Consider the following 22,897-nt stretch of genomic DNA (forward strand, 5'->3'; position numbering starts at 1 on the left):
GACCATCACATTACCTCCACCATGCTTAACGGATGGCGTCAGGCATTCTTCCAGCATCTTTTCATTTGTTCTGCGTCTCACAAACGTTCTTCTTTGTGAACCAAACACCTCAAACTTGGATTCATCCGTCCACAACACTTTTTTCCAGTCTTCCTCTGTCCAATGTCTGTGTTCTTTTGCCCATCTTAATCTTTTTCTTTTATTGGTCAGTCTCAGATATGGCTTTTTCTTTGCCACTCTGCCCTGAAGCCCAGAATCCCGCAGCCGCCTCTTCACTGTAGATGTTGACACTGGTGTTTTGCGGGTACTATTTAATGAAGATGCCAGTTGGGGACCTGTGAGGCGTCTGTTTCTCAAACTAGAGACTCTAATGTACTTATCTTCTTGCTCAGTTGTGCAACGCGGCCTCCCACTTCTTTTTCTACTCTGGTTAGAGCCTGTTTGTGCTGTCCTCTGAAGGGAGTAGTACACACCGGTGTAGGAAATCTTCAATTTCTTAGCAATTTCTCGCATGGAATAGCCTTCATTTCTAAGAACAAGAATAGACTGTCGAGTTTCAGATGAAAGTTCTCTTTTTCTGGCCATTTTGAGCATTTAATTGACCCCACAAATGTGATGCTCCAGAAACTCAATCTGCTCAAAGGAAGGTCAGTTTTGTAGCTTCTGTAACGAGCTAAACTGTTTTCAGATGTGTGAACATGATTGCACAAGGGTTTTCTAATCATCAATTAGCCTTCTGAGCCAATGAGCAAACACATTGTACCATTAGAACACTGGAGTGATAGTTGCTTGAAATGGGCCTCTATACACCTATGTAGATATTGCACCAAAAACCAGACATTTGCAGCTAGAATAGTCATTTACCACATTAGCAATGTATAGAGTGTATTTCTTTAAAGTTAAGACTAGTTTAAAGTTATCTTCATTGAAAAGTACAGTGCTTTTCCTTCAAAAATATGGACATTTCAATGTGACCCCAAACTTTTGAACGGTAGTGTATGTCTCAGCTCAACTACCAGAGGTCATCTCCTCCGCTGCTGCGGGTGCTGGCTCTCTCCCTCCCCTGCAGCCTCAATATCTCCAGGACACTCCTGGCATATGCGTCTCTCAGGTTCACCCCACCCACTGTCCCGCTCTGAACCCCGCCTTGAGCCCTGACTAACATGCCAGCCTCGCCCACCGAGCCGCGTGTCAGCCTCTTCAGCGCCTCCCCATGACGCAGTGCAGCCTCTTTCATCTTCAGGGTGAAGTAGCAGGCAGAGAAGCGGTCGTTAATGATGGCGATGGGCAGCGCCAGGATCAGGATACCTGATAGGATGCAGAGGAATGCCAGGATTTTTCCCGGGGCTGTGTCAGGCCGGATATCACCATAGCCAACTGTTGTCATGGAGGTCGTTGCCCACCACCAAGCAGCTGGGACGCTAGCAAAGGTGGTGCCAGGAAGGTCATGCTCCAGAGCGAAGGCTAGGGTGGCAAAGATGGAGATGCCCACCCCCAGGAAAAGGAGGAGGAGACCCACCTCCTCGTAACACTGGGCAATGGTCATGCCCAGGGACCTCAGGCCTGCAGAGAGAGAGGAACGGAGATGTTAAGGTGAGATACTCCCCAGATTTCTCCATTCAAAAACAGTTATTACAGTTATTTACAATGCTGAATGATTGAGGGCAAAGCTCAGACAGGAACTGCCCATAGCCCTTTTATACTTCTTAAAGCCAATGACAGTGTGGTACAAATCATAAAATGATATTAAAAATGTGTGACTCAATAACTATTAACCAAAGCTTCATTCGCGTCAATTAAAAAAAACAAACTAAATATAATTAAACACGCCCATGAAACTGATCAGGATTGTGTGGCCATGGTCTGAACACGTAATGACCGATGACAGTAGTGTCTCGCCAACAATATGAGCAAATAACCCGATGACATGGTGGTGAGTGATAGCTAGTTAGTGCTCTGCTAGCAATGGCAGCATCAGGTAGGATTGGCATGGTCAGCCGTACGTGTTCGAGCTGACAGATACCAATTTTTAGGTGTTAGTTTGGATATATGTGTTCTTGTAGTTCTTGTAGTTTTTTTTCTTTGTGTTGCACTGCTGTGGGCTGGGGAAAACGATGCTTTGTTTCACTTCTTGTGCATGAAATGAAATGACGAAGTGTTTCTGATTCTGATGAGAGGTAAACTTACATTTGCTAACTGAGATGTATAATGTAACAGACTTGTCGTTGTTTTTACAATGTGCCTGCATAGCCATGATTGAGAGCAGGCAACATTGCCCAGTGTCTTTCTTTAGTTAGCCTTGGGACTTGCTGAAGGTAAGAATCATGTGTGTGTGTGTGTTCGGTTCTCTTTCTAATACTGGTTGTCCATTTATTTTATTTTTTTCTATAAATTTATTTCTAGTTTTCCCCCTTATCCCACCCGATTAACCCAATGGCATATGGCCGGAACTCTTGTCGAATAACTCCCCTGGCTCACGTTTCCACAGGAAGGAGATAGTCGTTACACCAGCTTCCTTCAAACTCGTGTCGGCTACTCTCGCTATTTTACACGCTGAAGCCTCGCATGGATTGCATCGCCTTCATGCCACGAAGGAAGCGTAGGGAGAATGCTTTCAGTTGCTTGGCTGCAGGCGCCCGGGTGGGTCAGAGGGGTCGCTGGAGAACGACTAGTCCCAGAACACTACACCGATCTACACCCACTATCCCTCGGGTAAGGGTGACCTAATGAATGCCTTATCCCGTGGACGCTCTGGCCGTGACCGGTTACGGCGAGTCTGGGATACGAACCTCCCAGCCACATGACGAGCGGGTTGCAAGAACGGTGGTTTATTCCGCTCGGCCACTAGAGCGGCCACTCGTTGTCTATTTCATTACATTATTAAGTGTCAAGTTAGACAAACCCAGAATGCTTGAATACATTGTTACCTCCAGGTCGTATGCTGGAGGTAACATCTCTCTATATCAAATTTTGATAACTTTGTGCTTGTAATGTTTCTTGTGCCCTTTAATGTTTCCACATTTATTGTTGACTTTCTTGGCATATCAAAGAAGCATGTATTGGTAAGTCAGTGGAGTACGGTAGACATAGCTGACAAAAGTGTGTCCCTAGATCTGACTGGTTCATAGTTACCTGACGTCAGTAACCTACAACACAATCCCACCCAACTCAAACCAATGAGAGAACAGTGAAAACACGTAATGCTGAAATCGCTCATTTGGCATGGCTAAAAGTGTTTCCTTTTACAGTCAGTAGTTTGTCCATGCAGGACCATACAGCTTACAGTGAGAAGCTGAATAAGGAAGTACGTTTTTAGGGCACTTATATTAAGGTTGGTTGTTGCTTTGCAAAGATTAGCCACTGAAAAGAGGCTATTGTCACTGAAAAGCCTTGGAATCAATGTTCCTGAGATTTTTGTATCTGTAGGTAAAGCCAGTCTGCTGAATGAAACCCATTCAAGGCCGAAGCTCCTTAAAGACTGGCTTTTTACAAGGCTTTTCCTCTTGAAGGAAGGATGACCTTGACCATGACCTGTTAACTTGCCAACTTGATTTTTATCAGAAAAAGGAAAACCAGTATCAGCCCTTGGACCAATAAGAGAGCGCGCCGCACACACACACCTTTCAGCCAATCAAAATAACTAGGCCAAACTGGGTCAACCAAGGTTTTAAAAGTGATTCTTTATAAAAGCTTTTTACCTTCCCAAAGAGTCTATAAAGTATAGGAGAGGAGAGATTAATAATACATAAACACAGTTAATCACCCATTACCACACCATGAGGGAAATCCCTTTTCCGCAAACAGCGAGGTCACTGTTGTGTGTGCACAACACATGGTTTTAAAACCACATGCTTTTCAACAGATAAACAGGAGTATGAGCTGTGCTACAGACTGGCTGGCAGTAGGCGGCCACGGCAGTATCGGACACCGTCTAAGCCAGCAGGGGCTGCAGAAGAATAATAATTGAACATACCTTCCATGGATAAAGTCTGAAAAATGTTAAAATGCAGCAGGTGAAATAAAATTGTCTTTTCTTCAAAGATTACACGTTAGAATGATCTGTTCGATTTCCTTTCTGACTACTGTAGTTGCCACTTCAAAAAGTCAGTTCAATTCACTACCCAGGCCTCAGCACACACACAGCTAAGGATTAGAGCAATGCACTACATCTAAATAATAACTTGAGTGTGGATTCCAAGATTTCCAAGAAAAATGCAACCACAATTTCCATAGACTGTCTATACACTTAAAAGAATACATGTCTTTAAAAGCACATTTATCTTTTGCGCAGTCATATAAAGATAACTCCTCACTTCAAAAGCGACTAACAGTTTATTCTGCCTTACATTCATAACAGTAAATATTTAACCACAGCAGGTGTCCATGACTGTTTTTTTCCATGACCGAAATTTCCTCTTGTAAGGAAAATTTTTAATTCATAATTTTTCTTTCTCTGGATGTTATCTTTGAGGAAAGATGGGTGACAGCATGTCATCATCTCATCACTGCTTATTGTCAACCCTCCCCATGTTTAGTATAGAGAGGAATGAAAAATGCTGCAGCTGCACAACTGTGAAAGGAAAAGGCAACGTGGTAAATAAATATATAAAAGCCCAAACAACTGAATGTCTAAAAGGCGCAACATTCATTCCCTGGAATGACTTGAGTTCTCTCTTTTCCACTAACAGTTGGAGATAATTAAGTAAGGCAAAACAAAAGATTAGCTGTGGCCTCAAAGAGAGTTTGTTGTTTGTGCTGTTCAGCGTTCGACATGTTAATCCATTTCATTAGGTCTGCGTTGGCATAAACTACATAAACAGAAATAGTAGTTATCCTGGATGTAACTCCAGTTCTATGAGTTCGTCCATAGCCGTCTAATGGGCTTCGCTATTGCTTTACCCATCCAGGCTTCACCTCGGCACCCTGAGACAGATCTTTTTGCTCACCACCCAATCAGGTGGTAGGAGCCACACCCCACCCCCTATAAAACTCCTGTGTCTTCACTACTTGTCTCCCTTTGATCTCAGCAACAAAGATTGGGATCAGCTGGGCTTGAGGTTAGAGAGCTACGCATGTACTCAAAGAACCGGAGTTACATCCAGAGTAACTGCTATTTCTATGCTGTACGTGCTCTGCCCTCTAACGGGCACCTAAGATGAAGGCCGTTAGGGATGAATGTACTCCCAGCTGGGCCCGACTGACACTAGTAGACACTAGCCAAAACAACAACCTACACAGCAACAGTCCAACAGTTGAGCACTTCCCCTCTGAGGGTCTTGTACCGTACTGCAACAACCCACCAAGGGCTTGGCACAAGTGACTTCTCAATCAGCTGAAGATGAGGCCCCCCTCCCGACAGTGCACCAAGCACTGAATGGGGCACTGAGTCAGCAGTCATATCCCTGAGATATGACTGCACAAAGGCAGAAGTAGAGGACCAGGAAGTCACCAAGAGGATGTCCTCCACTGACACTCCCTGGAAAAGTGCCATTGAGGACGCAACGCCCCAAGTGCACCCTGAGGCCCACTGGAGTGAGGCAGACCAATGCATCTTAACTCTTGATGATTACATAACAAATCCAGTGAGTGAGCTGCTGCGCAGATAGAGGGGCCCCTTGAGTCTGACAGCGATGGCAGACAAACAGCCAGTCGGACTTCCTGAACATCTCCGAGTGCTCCACATAACAGCAAAGTGCCCTCACCAGAAACCAGATGTGGCGGCACTCCTCCTTCCTGTCAGTGTGAGGAGGAGGAAAAAACACTCTCAGATGGATGACCCTTGACCTGAATGAGGAGCTGATGACCTTTGGCAAGAAGGACGGATTGGAGCATATGTCTACTGACCCCTTGTCATCATTGACATACATGCAAGAGGGATGTACCGACAAGGCAAACAAATCCCCTGCCACAGCCTGCGGACCCACAACAGTAAGTGCTTGACCAAGCGGTGGCTAAGGACCATGAAGAGGCAAAATCCATCATGGCCCACAGTCATTGCTGCTGCAAACACTCCCAAGATGGAAGCAGCATAGCCACCATCAAACAGGTCCTGTAGGAACTGCAGAACATCATGCAAAGGGCAAGAGCACGGGTTGAGGTCCCTGGCCTCGCATCAGATCACAAAAACCCACCAGCATACAGAATAAGCTCTGGAGAAGGAAGGGGTACACACATTTTGAATAGTTGCAACTACCGCCTCTGGGAGGCCCATGTCGCTCAACCTCATCCTCTCAACTTCCAAACACTAAGGCGCTGTCCCAGAACTGGACGCGAGAGCATTGCACCCTCTGTCTGTTGCAGGGCTGTGGGGAGGTCCGGGACTGGCCACGGGCCTGCCACCGTCAGCTGAAAGGAGGAGGTTGACGACAAAACTGTAGCGCATAGCCCTTCCTCAGAGGGGAGAGGTTCTGCACAGCCGCACCCACACCGATTGACGAGCTGTGAGCTAAGATGGGCCCAACCGCACCATCCCACCCCTGGCGGGAGGGAGCGCGCAGAGGGTCCCTGGCCAAAAGGATTGACAAGCGGCTAAAGTGACTTAGAGAATATGTGCAAGGCCAACTACACCGTCTGCCACCGGGTTTTCTCCATTAGTCACGGAGGAATTTGTGACATCAAGCAACATGCACCAACAGGGCGTCTGGGTGGCGTGGCGGTCTATTCCGTTGCGTACCAACATGGGGATTGCCAGTTTGAATCCCCGTGTTACCTCCGGCTTGGTCGGGCGTCCCTACACACACAATTGGCCGTGTCTGCGGGTGGGAAGCCGGATGTGGGTATGTGTCCTGGTCACTGCACTAGCGCCTCCCCTGGTCGGTCAGGGTGCCTGTTCGGGGGGAGGGGTAACTGGGGGGAATAGTGTGATCCTCCCACATGCTACATCCCCCTGGGAAAACTCCTCACTGTCAAGTGAAAAGAAGCGGCTGGTGACTCCTCATGTATCGGAGGAGGCATGTGGTAGTCTGCAACCCTCCTTGCTCGGCAGAGGGGGTGGAGCAGCAACTGGGACGGCTCGGAAGAGTGGGGTAATTGGCTGGTTACAGTTGGGGAGAAGAATCCAAACAAAAAAGAAACATGCGCCAGGAAAAACTAATAGGAGGAGCGAGAGGCTGTGGAGGACACAGGGAGAGGGAGCATTCTAAAAGTTACTTGTCCTCCAGGCATCTCCAGAGGCTGATATGGTATGTTATAATAATATCAACTTTTTAAACCCAAAACTGGTTGATGGATAAACTGATTATTTTTTACCATAAAAGTGAAAGTGCATTATATTAAAGGTTCATATTATGTAAGCAGTAACAACCGAGTAGTAAATAATATTTACTATTTCATTTATAATAACACACACACACACACACACATATATATATATATATATATATATATATATATATATATATATATATATATATATATTCCAGTGAGTCAAGTAAATTCTTTGAGACAGTACAAACCTGTTTCATGCCATAAGCAATTACACACATCCCAAATCCAAACGGCTCATGTACGAGCATAGCATAGTGTAGTGTAGCGTAGCGCAACATAGTATAATATAGCAAAGTATAGCATAGCATGGCAGTGGAGTAGTATAGTATAGTATAGTGTATTTAGGGTAGATATACCCTATTATTCCATCAAAAACAAAAAGAGGCAGTGAAATTGTTTTTACAATGATATTTGTAATCCAGTGAGGGATGGGTTAATTGGTAATTCATGACCCCCCTTATACATTTTTCTTTTCATTTGTCCAGCCATTAAAGACCTTTGACCTCTTTACTGTTGGTTGCCTGCACTGTTAAGGATGTAGGAACGGAAGTTTTACTTTCCTCCTGGTCTCAGTGTAAGTCACTCTGAATAAGAAGGTCTGATAAATGTCTGGAATAAAAAGACAAATATTAACTCGTTCATTCATTCAAGCATTTGTGCATTCAGTCAGCAGTGCTGCAGAAAACAATCTCCTCGTTGGTGACGTTAATTGCTATAAAGTAGACAAATTACACGCTTCTTCTTCATGAATTATTTCTTACGCCGTTTGTTTTTACAGACTCAAGCAGCTATATCCGTCTAGACGGGGTATGTTTAGCAGGCGTGTCTGCTGTATGCACTTATAAGGCAGGGTTGCCAAACTAATTCATGTGAGGGAACCTCAGACAGATATACTTCAGCCCACAGAGCCTGCTTGCTAAAGGTTTGCAGCCTGTTGAGCTCCAAACATTAAATTCAAGCCCATCTGCCTTCATTGTAGGCCTGCAGGGAAACAAACCTCTGGTCTGAGCACTTTAAGTACTCGTCAAGTGAACTTCTTTTCTCATTCCAGTATGTCTCTTGTTTGAAAGACAAAAGGAAAATCAATAATCACAGACACTTGGGTAAAAACATGGAAAAAAGGTAGAAATAGAAACAAAAGCTGAAAAAAGGGGTTATTTTCCAGTGTAACTAATCGTTATTTCATTGGGGACCCGGTGGGACCTCCTCAAGGACTCCTGGGGGTTTCCTCGATCCCAGTTACCAATGCTCAGGGGAGATGTCAGGTCTTGGTGTCCTTGAGCGATGTGATTCTCTTTTCGCTTTTATTAATCATCTGTGTATTCTACTGAACTTTAATCTGACCCTATCTGGTCACTGAAGACGGCTTACACTACTACTACTACTACTACTACACACACACACACACACAAACACACACTCATACTTAGAGGTGAGGAGAGCGTGTTAGCGAATAAGAGGGAGGAGCTGCAGGTTGTCAGAGACAGCCCGTTATTAACACTGCCATTCTTTATTCATCTCTGTAGGGAAATGATCCTTTCTCTTCCCCCCCTCCCCAGGGAGGTAAAAGTTCAGGGGTCAGAGGTCAGGGCTGGCTACAGAACAGCACCCCATGACACGCTACAGATTCTGTGTTTTGCCCTACCACACACACACACACACACACACACACACACACACACAGATATGCAGTATAGTTATTTCAACCAAAGTAAATATCATCCCTCTTTCTCTTTCTTTAATTTTACTCTCTCGGAATTGATCTCTTTCTCTCCTTCCTCCCTTCTCTCTCTGTCCATCTCTTCTGTATCCCTTGCTCGGTGCCTGATAGTTACGTAATTATAAGGTCTTATGTTATTAAGAATGATGGTTATGTATAATCTAATTACGTAAGGGATCAGAGCCTGCTGGTTCATTGATGTGCCATTGAACCTTAAAACAAGGTTTATGAAATCAGGGATGAGAAACTACCATCACATCAGCCATAATGGAAAATTAATGCTGACACCATGTACAACAGTGCATCAGAAAACCACTGTGCAGGTTAGTGCACTGCTTAATTTGATGCCGAGTTACTTCTGCTTTCCTGCCTCCGAAACACTTATTTGGTTCGTCTTTTCATGAGGACAAGTGATGAACTTTTAGTATGGTGCTTATAACATATTTATGTAGCACACGTCTGTGAACTAAGTGCCTCTTTCAATGCGAATGCGTGGCAGCTGAAATGTAAAGCGGGCACTGTGACGGTCAAAAGGCAATCTTAATTGTTGGTTTGTTTTGTTTTTATTTGTGTTTTAATTTGTCTGAATTTGCTTATAGATTGCTTATAAGTTTGCTTATTCAAGGGAGGATTGCTATTATGTTGTCATTTTCTTCATGACGTACGCCATTCATCTGGGCATTTGCATTGCATGGTTGCAATGGGTTGATTATTTGAAGGTTATAGTATAAGTTAGCAATAATATATTGTATATTTTAATCGACCCTCAGCCTTTTAATAGAACCAAACGTGTCTATATCATGACTATATATCATAATGGCTGCACAGTGGCGCAGTGGTTAGCACTGTCGTCTCACAGCTAGAAGGTCCTGGGTTCGAACCCCGGGGTTGTCCAACCTTGGGGGTCATCCCGGGTCGTCCTGTGTGTGGAGTTTGCATGTTCTCCCTGTGTCTGCGGTGGGTTTCCTCCGGGTGCTCCGGTTCCCTCTCACCATCAAAAAGACATGTGTTGGGTTAATACTACTGTCTGTGCCCCTGAGCAAGGCAATGGAAAAAGAACTGGAGTTGGTCCCCAGGTGCTGTATGGCAATTGCCCACTGCTCCTAGCTACACAGCTAGGATGAGTTAAATGCCGAGTGTAATTTCCCCACGAGGCTCAATAAAGTATCTCAAAATCAAAAATAATAATAATAATAATAATGATAATAATACCACTGTTGTGTCTAATATGCTGCCCAGATGTAGTGATTGTCTCCCTTTACAGTCGACTGGTTGGATCACCAACCTGCTCGATGTTATGAAATCTAATGATGTAAAAAATTAAGCACCGGGTCACTGAGCAGAGCAAGGCAACAACTCTGCCAGGGTTAGTGGTTGTATTCCCTATGCAGCTCGATGGGTAGAGCATGCCAACATGCGCTGAGGACTGTCCTTCTCACCAAGGCCTTCCTTGCTGAAAATGTCTGTACCGACAGTTCTGCAAAGCTCTATGCATAAAAACCTCCATCACATGGGACCTCTGAGAATAAACGTATAAGCTTATGCAAATAAGACTTAATTCTGCAGCTGCTCATTCTGCAGGCCCGAGTAATGAAATGTGTTAGTTGAGTTCAATCAACAGCACGGTAACACTTGTACCAGAAAGTCTAGGAGAGACTGAAACCAACACAAATTTTAGTTGCACCACAACTGCAGCAATGGTAGCGCAATACCACAAAAATCAGTGTTGTGCTGGGGCTTCGATAAAGCAAAGGTAAACTAGTGTCCCAGTGACTGAGACATCATCCGCCAGGTAGGATCGTCTGTGCAAAGAGATGGTCTTTTTAAATCAAGTAACGCTGTCAGCTAAAAACATAAAAACCCACAGATATACTTAGAATAAACCTTATCATAAAGAGGCCGATCTCATCTAAATTAGATGTGCTTATTAAATTGTTCTGTTCCAGTAAGTGATTTTTTTTATCATTTAATCTATTGGGTTTTTTTTTGTGGTTTTTTCCCCCCCCATTTTTCTCCCCAATTGTACTTGGCCAATTACCCCACTCTTCCAAGCCTTACTGGTCACTGCTCCACCCCCTCTGCCGATCCGGGGAGGGCTGCAGACTCCCACATGCCTACTCCGATACATGTGGAGTCGCCAGCTGCTTCTTTTCAGCTGACAGTGAGGAGTTTCGCCAGGGGGACGTAGCGCATGGGAAGATCATGCTATTCCCCCCAGTTCCCCCTCCCCCTTGAGCAGGCGCCCTGACCGACCCGAGGAGGTGCTAGTGCAGCGACCAGGACACATACCCACATTCACCTTCCCACACACAGACACGGCCAATTGTGTGTGTAGGGACACCCTACCAAGCCGGAGGTAACACGGGGATTCAAACTGGCGATCCCCGTGTTGGTAGGCAACGGAATAGACAGCTATGCTATCTAGATGCCCTATTCCCTATGAATAGAGGACCAATTTCACAATAACCCTGATCCTCGGCGAATGTGGCAAGGTATTCAGTCTATCACAGACTACAAAAGCTCTAATCGCGGTCCCACTGTCCATGATGCCTCCCTGCCAGACAAGCTAAATCATTTCTATGCTCGCTTCGACAAGGACAATACTGACCCAGACACAAAAATCCCCAGCCACCCAGAAAACCAGGTGCTCACTCTATCAGTCGCAGAGGTCAGAGAATCACTGCGCAGAGTGAACACACGGAAGGCTGCCGGACAGTACGGCATACCGGGTTGGGTCTACCGGGAATGTGCCGACCAGCTGGCTGAGGTCTTCACACCTGTATTTAACCTCTCACTGTCCCAATCTAATGTCCCGGCATGCTTTAAGACCAACTCTATCATTCCTGTCTCCAAGAAACCAACATCCACATGTCTGAATGACTACCTACCGTCCCAAAAGGCCTACTGAGGATGCCATTGCCGCTGCCCTGCACGTTGCTCTGACCCACCTTGAACTTAAAAACACATACATCCGGATGCTGTTTATAAATTATAGCTCTGCCTTCAACACTATCATCCCCGCCAAACTAACCACCAAACTCCTCTCCCTTGGCCTCAACCCCTCCCTGGATCCTGGACTTCCTGACCAACAGACCTCAGTCTGTTAGGTTAGGTGACCACTCCTCCTCCACCCTGACCCTCAGCACAGGTGCCCCTCAAGGCTGTGTTCTGAGCCCCCACCTTTTCTCCCTCTTTACCCACGACTGCCTGCCAACTCACCCTTCAAATGTTATAGTTAAGTTTGCAGATGACACCACAGTCATTGGCCGTATCACCAACAATGACGAGATGGCCTACAGAGACGAGATTGAGCACCTCACATCATGGTGTACTACCAACAATCTTGTCCTTAATGTGCAGAAGACAAAGGAGCTGATTGTGCACTTCAGAAGGTCTAGAAGCTGCAGCCACTCCCCAATTCACATCAATGGGGTGGAAGTGGAGCATGTTTTCAGCTTTAAATTCCTTGGAGTCCACATCAGCGAGGATCTTTCGTGGACATTAAACACCCAGGCCCTTGTGAAAAAGGCCCAACAATGCCTGCATTTTCTGAGGAGGCTGAGGAGCGCCCGTCTACCCCCCAAAATTCTCACCAACTTCTACCACTGCATCATAGAGAGCATCCTGACCATCTGCATCTCAGTGTGGTACGGCAACTGCACCTCAGTAGACCAGAAAGCTCTGCAGCGGGTCGTCAAGGCAGCCCAGCATATCACCGGTACCCAGCTCCCAGCCATAAAAGACATTTATCACAAACGCTGCCTTTGAAGGGGTCTGAGCATCAGCAGAGATCCCACCCACCCCAACCATGGCCTGTTCTCCCCCCTGCGCTCTGGGAAGCGCTACAGGAGCCTCAGAGCCCGCACTACCAGGCTCAAAAACAGCTTCTTTCCACAAGCTGTTGCCCACCTGAACCTGGCTACCCACTGAATGTCTGTAGATATTTCTAAATATTTTGTACTCCAGCTCTCTTTTAACTTATTTTTAGCTTTTGGTCTTCATGTGTGTATATCTTATATTGTGTTTGCTGTGTTTGTCTGTGTCTGTCTTGCACTGTTTGGTGAAGCCACAGCCCTCATTTCATTTTTAACATGTGCCTGCACATTGTTTTTAATGACAATGAATTGAATTGAATTGAAATTGAATATTGTTTGTTCTTAATGGTTATTTCACCCTCTGTAAAACACTACGTATGGTCAAAACCTTTTAAATATGCTTTAACTCTAATAAAATTGTACTGTGTTGTCTTTTACTGCAGACAAATATAGATTTAAAAAAAAAACAAACCCAGAATATGTTTGTTTAGGCAATGCTTTCATGTAGATGATATTTTCTAAAACTTGATGTAATCCCCTGTAGTGCTGGCAGCCTGATTTGAGCTCTAATGAATGAGGGGGTTTTAAGATCAAAGGCTTGCCAAAAACACATCATCTACTTTCCTCTAGAAGATTTGAGGAACAAATGAAATTCTCCCCACCACACACACACACACACACACACACACACACACACACACACACACACACACACACACACACACACACACACACACACACACACACACAGATGGCAGTGTCAACCCTGCAAGGTAACAACCAGCTCATCGGGAGCAGTTTGGGGTTGGGAGGCTTGCTCAGGGGCACCACAACATTTTTGCATGGAAGAGCCGAGGATCAAACCGGCAACCCTTCAGTTACTAGACGACCTGCTCTACCTCCTGAGTCACCACCGCGCTCATCTGGTGCAGTTCATTTATTCTTCCTCTCTCTCCTCCCTCTCTCCCCCTTTCAGTTCAAGACAGTATCACCAAGGCAATCTCACAAAGCAGCAACAACAGAAAGAACTACAAGTTCAAAGCATGATGGGGGCGCCCCAGTGGCTCACCTGGTAGAGCGCGTACCACATAAGGCTGAGTCCTTACTGCAATGGGCTGGGTTCGAATCTGGCCCAGGCCCCTTGCTGCATGTCATCCCCCCTGCCTTTCCTGTCTCTCTCTCTACTATCACTATCAAATAAAGGTGGAAAATGCCGAAAGAAATAATCTTTAATAAAAAAGTATGATGAATGCCAGTAGTATTACAAAGTGGATATAATGTCAGTTTGTCTGGTGGAAAAAGGGAGAAAGAAAACCAACAGGTCAAAAAAATTCTCTCCCTCCCCTGTACATCTCTGCTTTTTGTTATTCATGGTTCGGAGAAAGCAGTCAGGATGAGAAATCCTCTCCCCTCCCCAAAATCACCCAGATCAAAGCAGACACACACACACACACACAATAGGCTCTAGCCTCATAAATACATGCCAGAAGTAATCTCATGCCACCAACTTCACAAATTCAAACCTCTATCTTTTCCACACACTGCCTACATTACCGGGAAGAGTGTATGCTTCAAATTCCACAACCGCAGCGCGACAAGCTGGGTGTGGTTCAGACATCGGCTTGCAGGCAGGAAGAATTATGATTAACAAGAGTATGGTTAACCTCCCTGCCTCTGTGTGTGTGTGTGTGTGTGTGTGTGTGTGTGTGTGTGTGTGTGTGTGTGTGTGTGTGTGTGTGTGTGTGTGTGTGTCAGCCGGCATGGAGAGTGGAAAATTCGGCTGACAGAATACTGGGGCAGTTTCAGGGTAGTAAATGATGATGTCGCCGCCTGCATCTGCACAATGTACACCAAAGTTTATCAGTCGCACTCGCACTTGTTGAGTCGTGGACACTCAACACATGTTCTGTAAAAAAATTATCTACACTTTAAACAACATTATTCACCCACCAAATGAATGCAAAGTTGATGATAAAGAAACATCTGGGCTTTTGCAATGCCTATTTTCAGACTACGCTGATGCATCCATCTGTTTAGGATGTATCATAGGCGATGTAAATGTTTCCATAAAGATCAGATAAACTTGGGCACGTGATGTTGTGTAATATATCTTACACATTCTGGATGGTTTATACTGTGGTTTGTGTGAACTGTTGCTTATTCATGATTATGAAAACTGCACTGGCCTGCAAAGAGGACTCTAATTGACTGAGTGCAGATTTAAAAGCTGAAACAGTGCCTGGCCCTCCGTCTATCTGGTACCAACATGTAAAGTCTGAAAAATATCTGTTCTGTTAAAAAAATGTCAATCACATTTGATTACGGCTTATAGTTTTTACATTACTCTTTAAAGAATGGGCTAGAAAGTGGAAGATTTGAATTCCCATATTGATAAGGGCAATGTGTGTACTTGTGTGTGTGTGTGTGTGTGTTTGTGTGTGTGTGTGTGTGTGTGTGTGTGTGTGTGTATTGTCCCATTCTTCAACAATTAGCTTAATTCTACCTTTTGGCAAGTCTTGTTGAAATAAGATTGTTCAGCTGACTGTGTCTCACAAGATCTGGGTACAACTAATAGAGCCGCTATTTACTCATCAGATGGCATCATACGCTCTTTCAGTTAAACGTGACTCTTATCTGCCATGTCCCAAACATGAACACAATGCCTCCATATTTCGTGGAGATTTGGAGGACAAACTACCAAGAGACGACACTGAGAATTTAAGACTGAGAGCTGCTCCAAAAGACAAATGCCAGAAGCAACAACATTTAAAAACAGACAAGGTTATTTACTTTGCAAGATGTGCAAATATCATTAAATTTCATTATAGATTTTAACTAGCAAAAGTTCATTTTTATTCAGTTGTCCCATTTTGGGCATGAAGCAAATGGCTGACTTACATTTGTTGCTGTAATTTTAGTTCAACGAGATGTGATAAAAAACAGGTTGTGTCATGGCTAACTGAAGGCAAGCATTTTTTTGTACGACCCAAACTTTAACTTCTACTAATGGAGAACACGTCATTGATGACCGCTTTTCATCAGTTTTTGTGATTATGTTGTTTTAATGTCGCCAATTCATGGTGAGGCAAACTGTGTCCCTTTGTAAATGGTTACTTTTTGATAAAATGAATTTACAAAGCTAAGGGCATCTGGGTAGCGTGGCGGTCTATTCCGTTGCCTACCAACACGGGGATTGCCGGTTTGAACCTCCTAGTGTGATCCTCCCACGCTCTACGTCCTCCTGGCGAAACTCCTCACTGTCAAGTGAAAAGAAGCGGCTGGCAACTCCACGTGTATCGGAGGAGGCATGTGGTAGTCTGCAGCCCTCCCCGGATCGGCAGAGGGGGTGGAGCAGTGACTGGGACGACTCCGAAGAGTGGGCTGGATACAGTTGGGGAGAAAAGGTGGGAACCCCCCCCCAAAAAAAAACAAATTACAAAGCTAAATGCTTATGTCCTAGGAAGCCCAGGGGTTAGAGAGTGTGTGTGACTAAATGGTCACAAGTTTAATCCCATCAAAAGTCAAGTGCCCGTGAGCTTCTGTGCAAGACAGGAGAGCTATGACCCATCCTCTTGCTCTGGGTCAGGGTGTTAATTAAATGTTATATGTAAATGTCTTTCTCAGCAAAGGTCTACAGTCTCGCATCCAATTGAATAACAAACACACAAACAGAAAAATTGGTTTAAGTCAAATTTGTCTTGAAAACACGGCCTTTCCCCTTTCCTTTCTAATTCTTGCCGGCCCTAACTTTGTCTCAGAGACAAAGCCAAGGAGACTAGAAGTTCAGTATGGGGTTGCTGGATTGAGCTGATTGAAAAAAATAAATGACTCACAGCCCTGATCTACTGTCAAGACTTCTGTATTAGAAAACACACAACCCAGATCATCCCCAGCATAGGGGATGCCTGAAGCCCTGTGCAAATAAGATCACACAAGATTACACAAGATCCCTTATCAGTTCACATGCCAACATGCAAATACCTATTCAACCCCTGCACACTTGTCTATTCTAATAGTGTAATACACTAAAGAATGTATATTCTTGACAAAATGAAAACAATCCTTGTTTAAATCTCTTTTGAGTTATTGATGATTGATTTGACTTTACCTGTAGAGTGTCGACCCAGCTTCAGCATGCGGAGGGACCTCATCAGCCTGAGGACCTGCACCACGCGGCCCATGTTCTCCAGCTCAGTGGTCTCTCCATGGAGGCTCTCCACCGCCAGTGTGATGTAAAATGGCAAAATGGCCAGCAGATCGATGACATTGGGCACACTGCGGCTGAACCGGCACTTGTTCCTCACGCACAGAAACCGGAGCGCCAGCTCACCTGTGAACCACACCACGCACATGTACTCCAATGCATCAAACAGTACCACACTCCCGCTGGTGTGGTCTTCTCCCAGGTCCAACGAGATGAGGGCCATGTTTATTACAGACACCACCACAAAGAAGATGGACAGTGAGCCAAAGGTGCGGGCAGCACTTGAAGACTCTGGTTTCTCCAGCAGGTCCCACAGGCGCTGGCGGAAGGCCGGGCAGGCTGCACCTGTAAAATCCTCCTCATCACTGTTGGCTGCCTCCACCTCTGGTCTCACATCCAGGCTTTCCTTAAACTCCTTGCGGCGGTAGTACCGTTCCCGGCAACATGGGTCGATACGGAGCTCATCAATGCCCCAATACTCAATCTCCTGCAGGAAGGATATCACACACAACTCCTCCTTCACATGCAGGTGGCCAGTTCGGTAGTAGTTCATTACATACCTGTTAGGAACAATAAATAGAATAGAATAAAACACATTAGATTAGATTAGATTAGATTAGATTAGATTAGATTAAGTCAAATCAGTTTTATTTGTATAGCCCAATATCACAAATTACAAATTTGCCTCAAGGGGCTTTACAGCAACACAACATCTAGTCCTTAGACCACGCATCAGATAAGGAACAACTCACTAAAAAAATCCTTTAACGGAGAAAAAATAGGAAGAAACCTCAGAGAGAGCAACAGAGGAGGGCTCTTTCTCCCAAGATGGACAACATGCAATGGATGTTGTATTTACACAATTTACAGAATACAACATTGAAAGAGGACAACAGAATTATAATAGAATTATAAAATGTATGAAGAATGTGATGATTAGATTATAGCTAATAGATGATATATAATAGATTAGATTAGACTATATTAGATTCTAATGTTCCTCATGGGATAAATGGATAGTGGAAGCAGCAGATAATTGGATACAGCAAGGTGGAAAATAGGTTATGAATAGAAATGCAAATAGAAAGATGTGAACGAGCATGTGATAACCCAATCTGCACTGCAAAACTAGCGGCATGTGAAAATGTGAGGGGAACATACAACATAGAATAACAGCAAATGTAAATTTGCTCTTTTCTTTTTTTAAGATTGTGTTATCAGACACTCGTTTGTGTCTTTCTATTTGCATTTCTATTCATAACCTATGAATAACCTATGGACTGCATGTGCAGTCCAATGCAGTCCATGGAAATTGATGACATTACTGAATCAGAACATGTTGTGTAAAAATGTGTAGATGAGGAAATGTATCAAGACATGATATATAAACATTACTAGAAGAACCCCGCTACAATGTAGCGATTTGGTTATCCACCCGTCTAAATCTCCCTCCTCTTCATCCTGCCAGCTAACCGCCTTTCCCCTGCCCCTAAACCCCCCCCCCCATTCCAACTCCCTCCCCCCAAATGCTCAGAATCATCTGAAATGCCGAGAAAAGTGGTTTACCTCCCCCCCCACTCCAACTCCCTCCCCCCAAATGCTCAGAATCATCTGAAATGCCGAGAAAAGTGGTTTTTAGCCATTTTTAGAAAAATGCGTATTTTGCATATTTATGCATAATTTTAATTTTCTGGGATTTCCCCCTTACTCTCTGAGACAATACCTACCACCTCCAAAAAGAATTAGGATCATAAATGCTTTAGTTTTCGGTCCCGCTATCTACACTAACTAACACACACACACACTAACACCACACACACACACACATTCCGAAAATATATGAGTAGATAGCATATGTACTGAGAGTAAAGAACATACCAAGCAACACTGCAGATTACTTTGAATAATGCATCAAATTGAAAAACACATGAAACAATATGCATATGACACACGGGAAAGTGATTTCTTTTACTTCGTTAAATATGTCTACAAACATGAACAGCATCCGATATCTAAATTAAAGGTTGGTTGGTGTGAATGAGTGTATGCTCTAAGTGTGTGTAAAGGGCAGAGCATCAAACAGGTGTAGGTGCTAATCTCAGTTAACGCAAACTGACAGCCCTGAAGATCACCTCGAGTTTAACAAGGTTTTGTGCTAGCTCTAATATTTGTTTGGGTAAAAAAATATAAAAACATACAAACACACACACACACACACATACACGTGATGCATGTATTTTCAGAAGTGTCAGATGTGCTGAGTGTCTCAGTCTGTAGTGGAAAGAGTCACATGATTTGTAAATGTTTTCTGGTGTATTTGCAAACTACAAAGAATCATTTTAATACAAAATGTCATGATGAATTTTTTTAAAAGTAGGAAGTAAAAGCCCCAAACAGGAGGCCAAAGAACGGTAATATGATTTCATGTCTGCCATTAGTTGGCCTCGTCTTATTTAATATAATTTAAAATAATATTATTCAAAATCATTTATATAATTTATAAATAATATTAGAATATTAGGTCACTTGTCTTGTCTCACCAGTTGACCAGCAGGTCTCAATAGACCAAAGACAGACCAAAGAAAAGACTGTGAAGCTGATTATGATCTAGAAGGATCAATCAGGTGCCAGTACTGCCAACACCTCAGATGCAGCACCTGCTGTGTCAGCATAAAGGCTGCAAATTCATAGTCAAGTGATTAAAGTAAACAGTCTGCATCTGGTGTGTTCCTGTTTCTCCTGCTACTTATTTCATATGAGAAACAAATCACTTGTCCTTCTTTAGCACTTGATGACTTGCCAACATCCGGCTGTTACTGCTGGAGCTATCACCTCCATTTTGCAGTAGTAATTGTTTTTTTTGTTTTTTTTTTACATTAAGTACAATTTAAACTTTTTCATATAACTTCCCTCATGCCATCCTGATGCACCTAAACTAGTTGAACGTTCATGATGCCTATATGTATGACTTATTGCTTGGGAGCCCATGAAAGTAAGGCAGAATGATGAATTAACATTGCAATGTATTTGTTTTTAACAATGTATTGCAATATGAACGAAATAAAAGGGAGTAAAATAAATTCATCAGATCTATGCAGCTTTTCACTTTCAAAGCTCCTTCTATGAGGAATTTACCACTCGGCAATGATTAGGGTGATTTAAGAGGGTGAAATATGGCAGTTGTCCAAAAAGTCATTAAATCAGATTAAATTATATTATTTCTGAGACGCACTAGAATGTTTTTTCTTGAAGAGTAGTCATAAAAAAGTAGATGTTGCTACACTTTATTTTATATCAAGTATTAAGCATTTTAACCTAATTACATTGCATCCTTTGCAATGTTACAATTGCACTTGTGTAGATTGTGATTTCGATTCTGAAACGATATACTGTCCAGCCCCACATGAACGTATTCCCACTACTCCTGTCTCAGCAGCACCTTTGATTCTGACATGTAGAGGCAAACTGAGATGCTTCCTCCTGACCAGAAACTCAGCCCACAGGCTGTACCTCTAATACTGGGCAAAGAGGTGGCGGCCTGACTTAGGGAGGATGGCTTGTGACCAGAAGTCTGCTGGTTTGAACTGCTGAATCAGCAGGGAAAATCTGGTCTGTGAAAGTCAAAAGGTAAGTCTCTTCCAACCCTAAACAACCTCTGATAGCCCACTGTTCAAGGCATTTAAGCTCTCAGTTGCTCCAGGGAAGCTGCTCAGTGTTCAGCATGGTGGTTGTAATGGACAGTTGCCAGGTGTTAACTTGTAGTTTTATTAATGTGAAGTGGCGGTGCTGAAAATAAGCAATTTTCTGCAAAACCCTTCACTGAAAAGTTCAAGATTAAAATTTTATACAGGCAGAATTCTTTTAGAGCCCGTCTCTGCTCACTCATATTTTGAAAAAGGACCATAAAAGAGGTGTTTAAGTAGAGGACAGTGCTGGTGGTGTGGGTTATGCCAGGATCAGCCTACACAATTTCAGCCCGATTTTAACATGATTTTGTCATTGGCAACAAATGTCTGGTGTCAGGCTTGATTATGAACATTGGGAACGATGTGGTGTGACATAAGTGAAGAACACCGATGTGGCATCTAGGATGCCCCACGACAGCCTGTCGGAAGGTCTAGTATGTCAGTTTTTTGTATTTTCCTGCCTAGTCTGACAACTCCTATGATGTGTTCCTTGACATTGACCAATAGGATGACAGACTGCTCTCTGGTGCACATATGTAAACATGGCAAAGAGAAAGAGGGACGCTGCTGTTGCTGCTGTCAGGTGGAATGACGAAACTGAGGAAAGGCTCGTTGAGCAGTGACAACAATACCCCTGCAGGGCTTTTAGATGTTTCTTCAAGGGACTACCATGACTGAGTCAAGAAAGATAGGCTAAATGTTGATGAGAAATAGTGGGGGCACTTCAGCAACCCAGTGAGTAGCTGGTTAAGCTATGCTAGGTTATCATTCCCTGTATTACTAAGCCTAACCCAACAACGTCAACATTCATTTTTTCTTTCTTTTCTTTTTCATTTTGGAACACAAGACCACCAGCATCACACATAGCGTTTCTGTAGCCATGACTGATAATTTGTTGACCCTCCTCCCCGACAACCTCTGAACTCGTGCAAGATCATGAAAGGAAGCATATGATGATTGGTCGGGGTCATACTTGTAGTGTTGTCAGTCTTCCGACCAAGACACGGCAAGAATGTGTGGCACTATGCTTGCCTAATTTGACATGGTGACCATCATGAAAGACAAAAATATTGTGTAGTCTGATTCCGGGCCTTTAGACGCCAAGTGGCAATGGTGTAGTAGAACACCTTGCCCCAGCTTCTCACAAGTCTACCCAGAGAGTTTAGTTGGCTAACACGATCATGTCGCCTTTGGCTCATGTTTTGTTGGTCTAATTCGCTGATTCCAACGCATTTCACCTGTGTTACATGCAATAAGGGATATCAGAGTTTTTGGTGCTCCCATATGACATATAGGCATTGAGGGTAATGTGCGTTTTACCCTGGAAGAAAGAGAAAGCAGCCATCAGATGCTATCTTTTTTTTCTTTTTTCTTTTTTTTGTTGTTAAATTTGTCACCAGGGAAATCAGAGGTACCTTTTTTGTCTGTTATTACAGTGTAAAGGTCATTATCACTTGGGTTTAGATTTCATGTAAGCAATATTAATACCTCTAACTGCAGTCTACTATGCACCAACAATGCTTGGGGGCAGGTCATGAATTTTGAACTCATTCTCCTCAGTTTGACCTCTCATAGGTCAGTAGCAAGGTCACCTACTGGAAGGTCTGCGAGCTGCGGTCAAAGAAGAACTCGTTCTCCAGGAAGTCTGCATCGTCACAGAGCTCCAGGGCCGAGTCGCGGCCTGAGCAGGCCAGTTTTCCAAGCCTTGTCTCTGGGTAAGAAGCCAGTAGCTGCTGGGACAGGACGTAGCGGCTCCCCCCTACGTTGATGATGAAGAAGTCCAGGGGGTTGCTGCTGAGAGATGCCGGCATCTCGCCGTAGAAGACGCTGGAGTTGAGGGACAGGAATGAGCCCCTGTCTCTGCAGAGGTCAGCCCTGCCAACTGCCGGACTGGAAGAGGAGCAGCTCATCAGGGCCCTGGGCAGGAGGCAGAGGGGCGGAAGAGGGGTGGAAAGGAGGTTGAGTGGCAGAGGGAGAAAAGGGAATTAGAAAGGGATGAAAGAAAAGAGGTGGTATGGTGAGCCTGATGGAGAAAGCCAACCACATGGGGCCACATGGGAATTGGACAGACACAGTTATTTATTATTGACCACCATTTGGCTTTAGTTGGCATCTAGCCTACATTTCAAACAGCGTAACATCTTGAAACTTCAAAATAGGTTCGACTCAAACCCAAACCCACACTTCATACAAGGAAAAAAAACAA

The 22,897-nt window shown here is 44.1% G+C and overlaps 1 protein-coding gene across 1 annotated transcript; it reads right to left on the reverse strand.

Moving 5' to 3' along the window:
- Positions 1-1,012: 1,012 nt before the first annotated feature.
- kcnv1 (potassium voltage-gated channel modifier subfamily V member 1) lies at positions 1,013-22,601 on the reverse strand. The gene is made up of 3 exons (XM_056286944.1): positions 22,288-22,601; positions 16,910-17,565; positions 1,013-1,563 (listed from the first exon to the last, which is right to left on the reverse strand). The coding sequence occupies exons 1-3, from the start codon at positions 22,599-22,601 to the stop codon at positions 1,013-1,015; spliced, it is 1,521 nt and encodes a 506-aa protein (XP_056142919.1).
- Between the last annotated feature and the right edge of the window lie 296 nt (positions 22,602-22,897).

The sequence above is a fragment of the Lampris incognitus genome, chromosome 9 (assembly GCF_029633865.1).
Source record: "Lampris incognitus isolate fLamInc1 chromosome 9, fLamInc1.hap2, whole genome shotgun sequence".
NCBI classification, from domain to species: Eukaryota; Metazoa; Chordata; class Actinopteri; order Lampriformes; family Lampridae; genus Lampris; species Lampris incognitus.

Bases quoted from the DNA above. Each gene is read 5' to 3' on its own strand.
- kcnv1 (XM_056286944.1), bottom strand. From the start codon at position 22,601: ATGAGCTGCTCCTCTTCCAGTCCGGCAGTTGGCAGGGCTGACCTCTGC. The intron at 17,566-22,287 runs GTAGGTGACCTT...TGTTCCTAACAG, and splicing joins CGCAGCTCGCAGACCTTCCA to GTATGTAATGAACTACTACC. The intron at 1,564-16,909 runs GTAAAGTCAAAT...CTCTCTCTGCAG, and splicing joins GCTGGGTCGACACTCTACAG to GCCTGAGGTCCCTGGGCATG.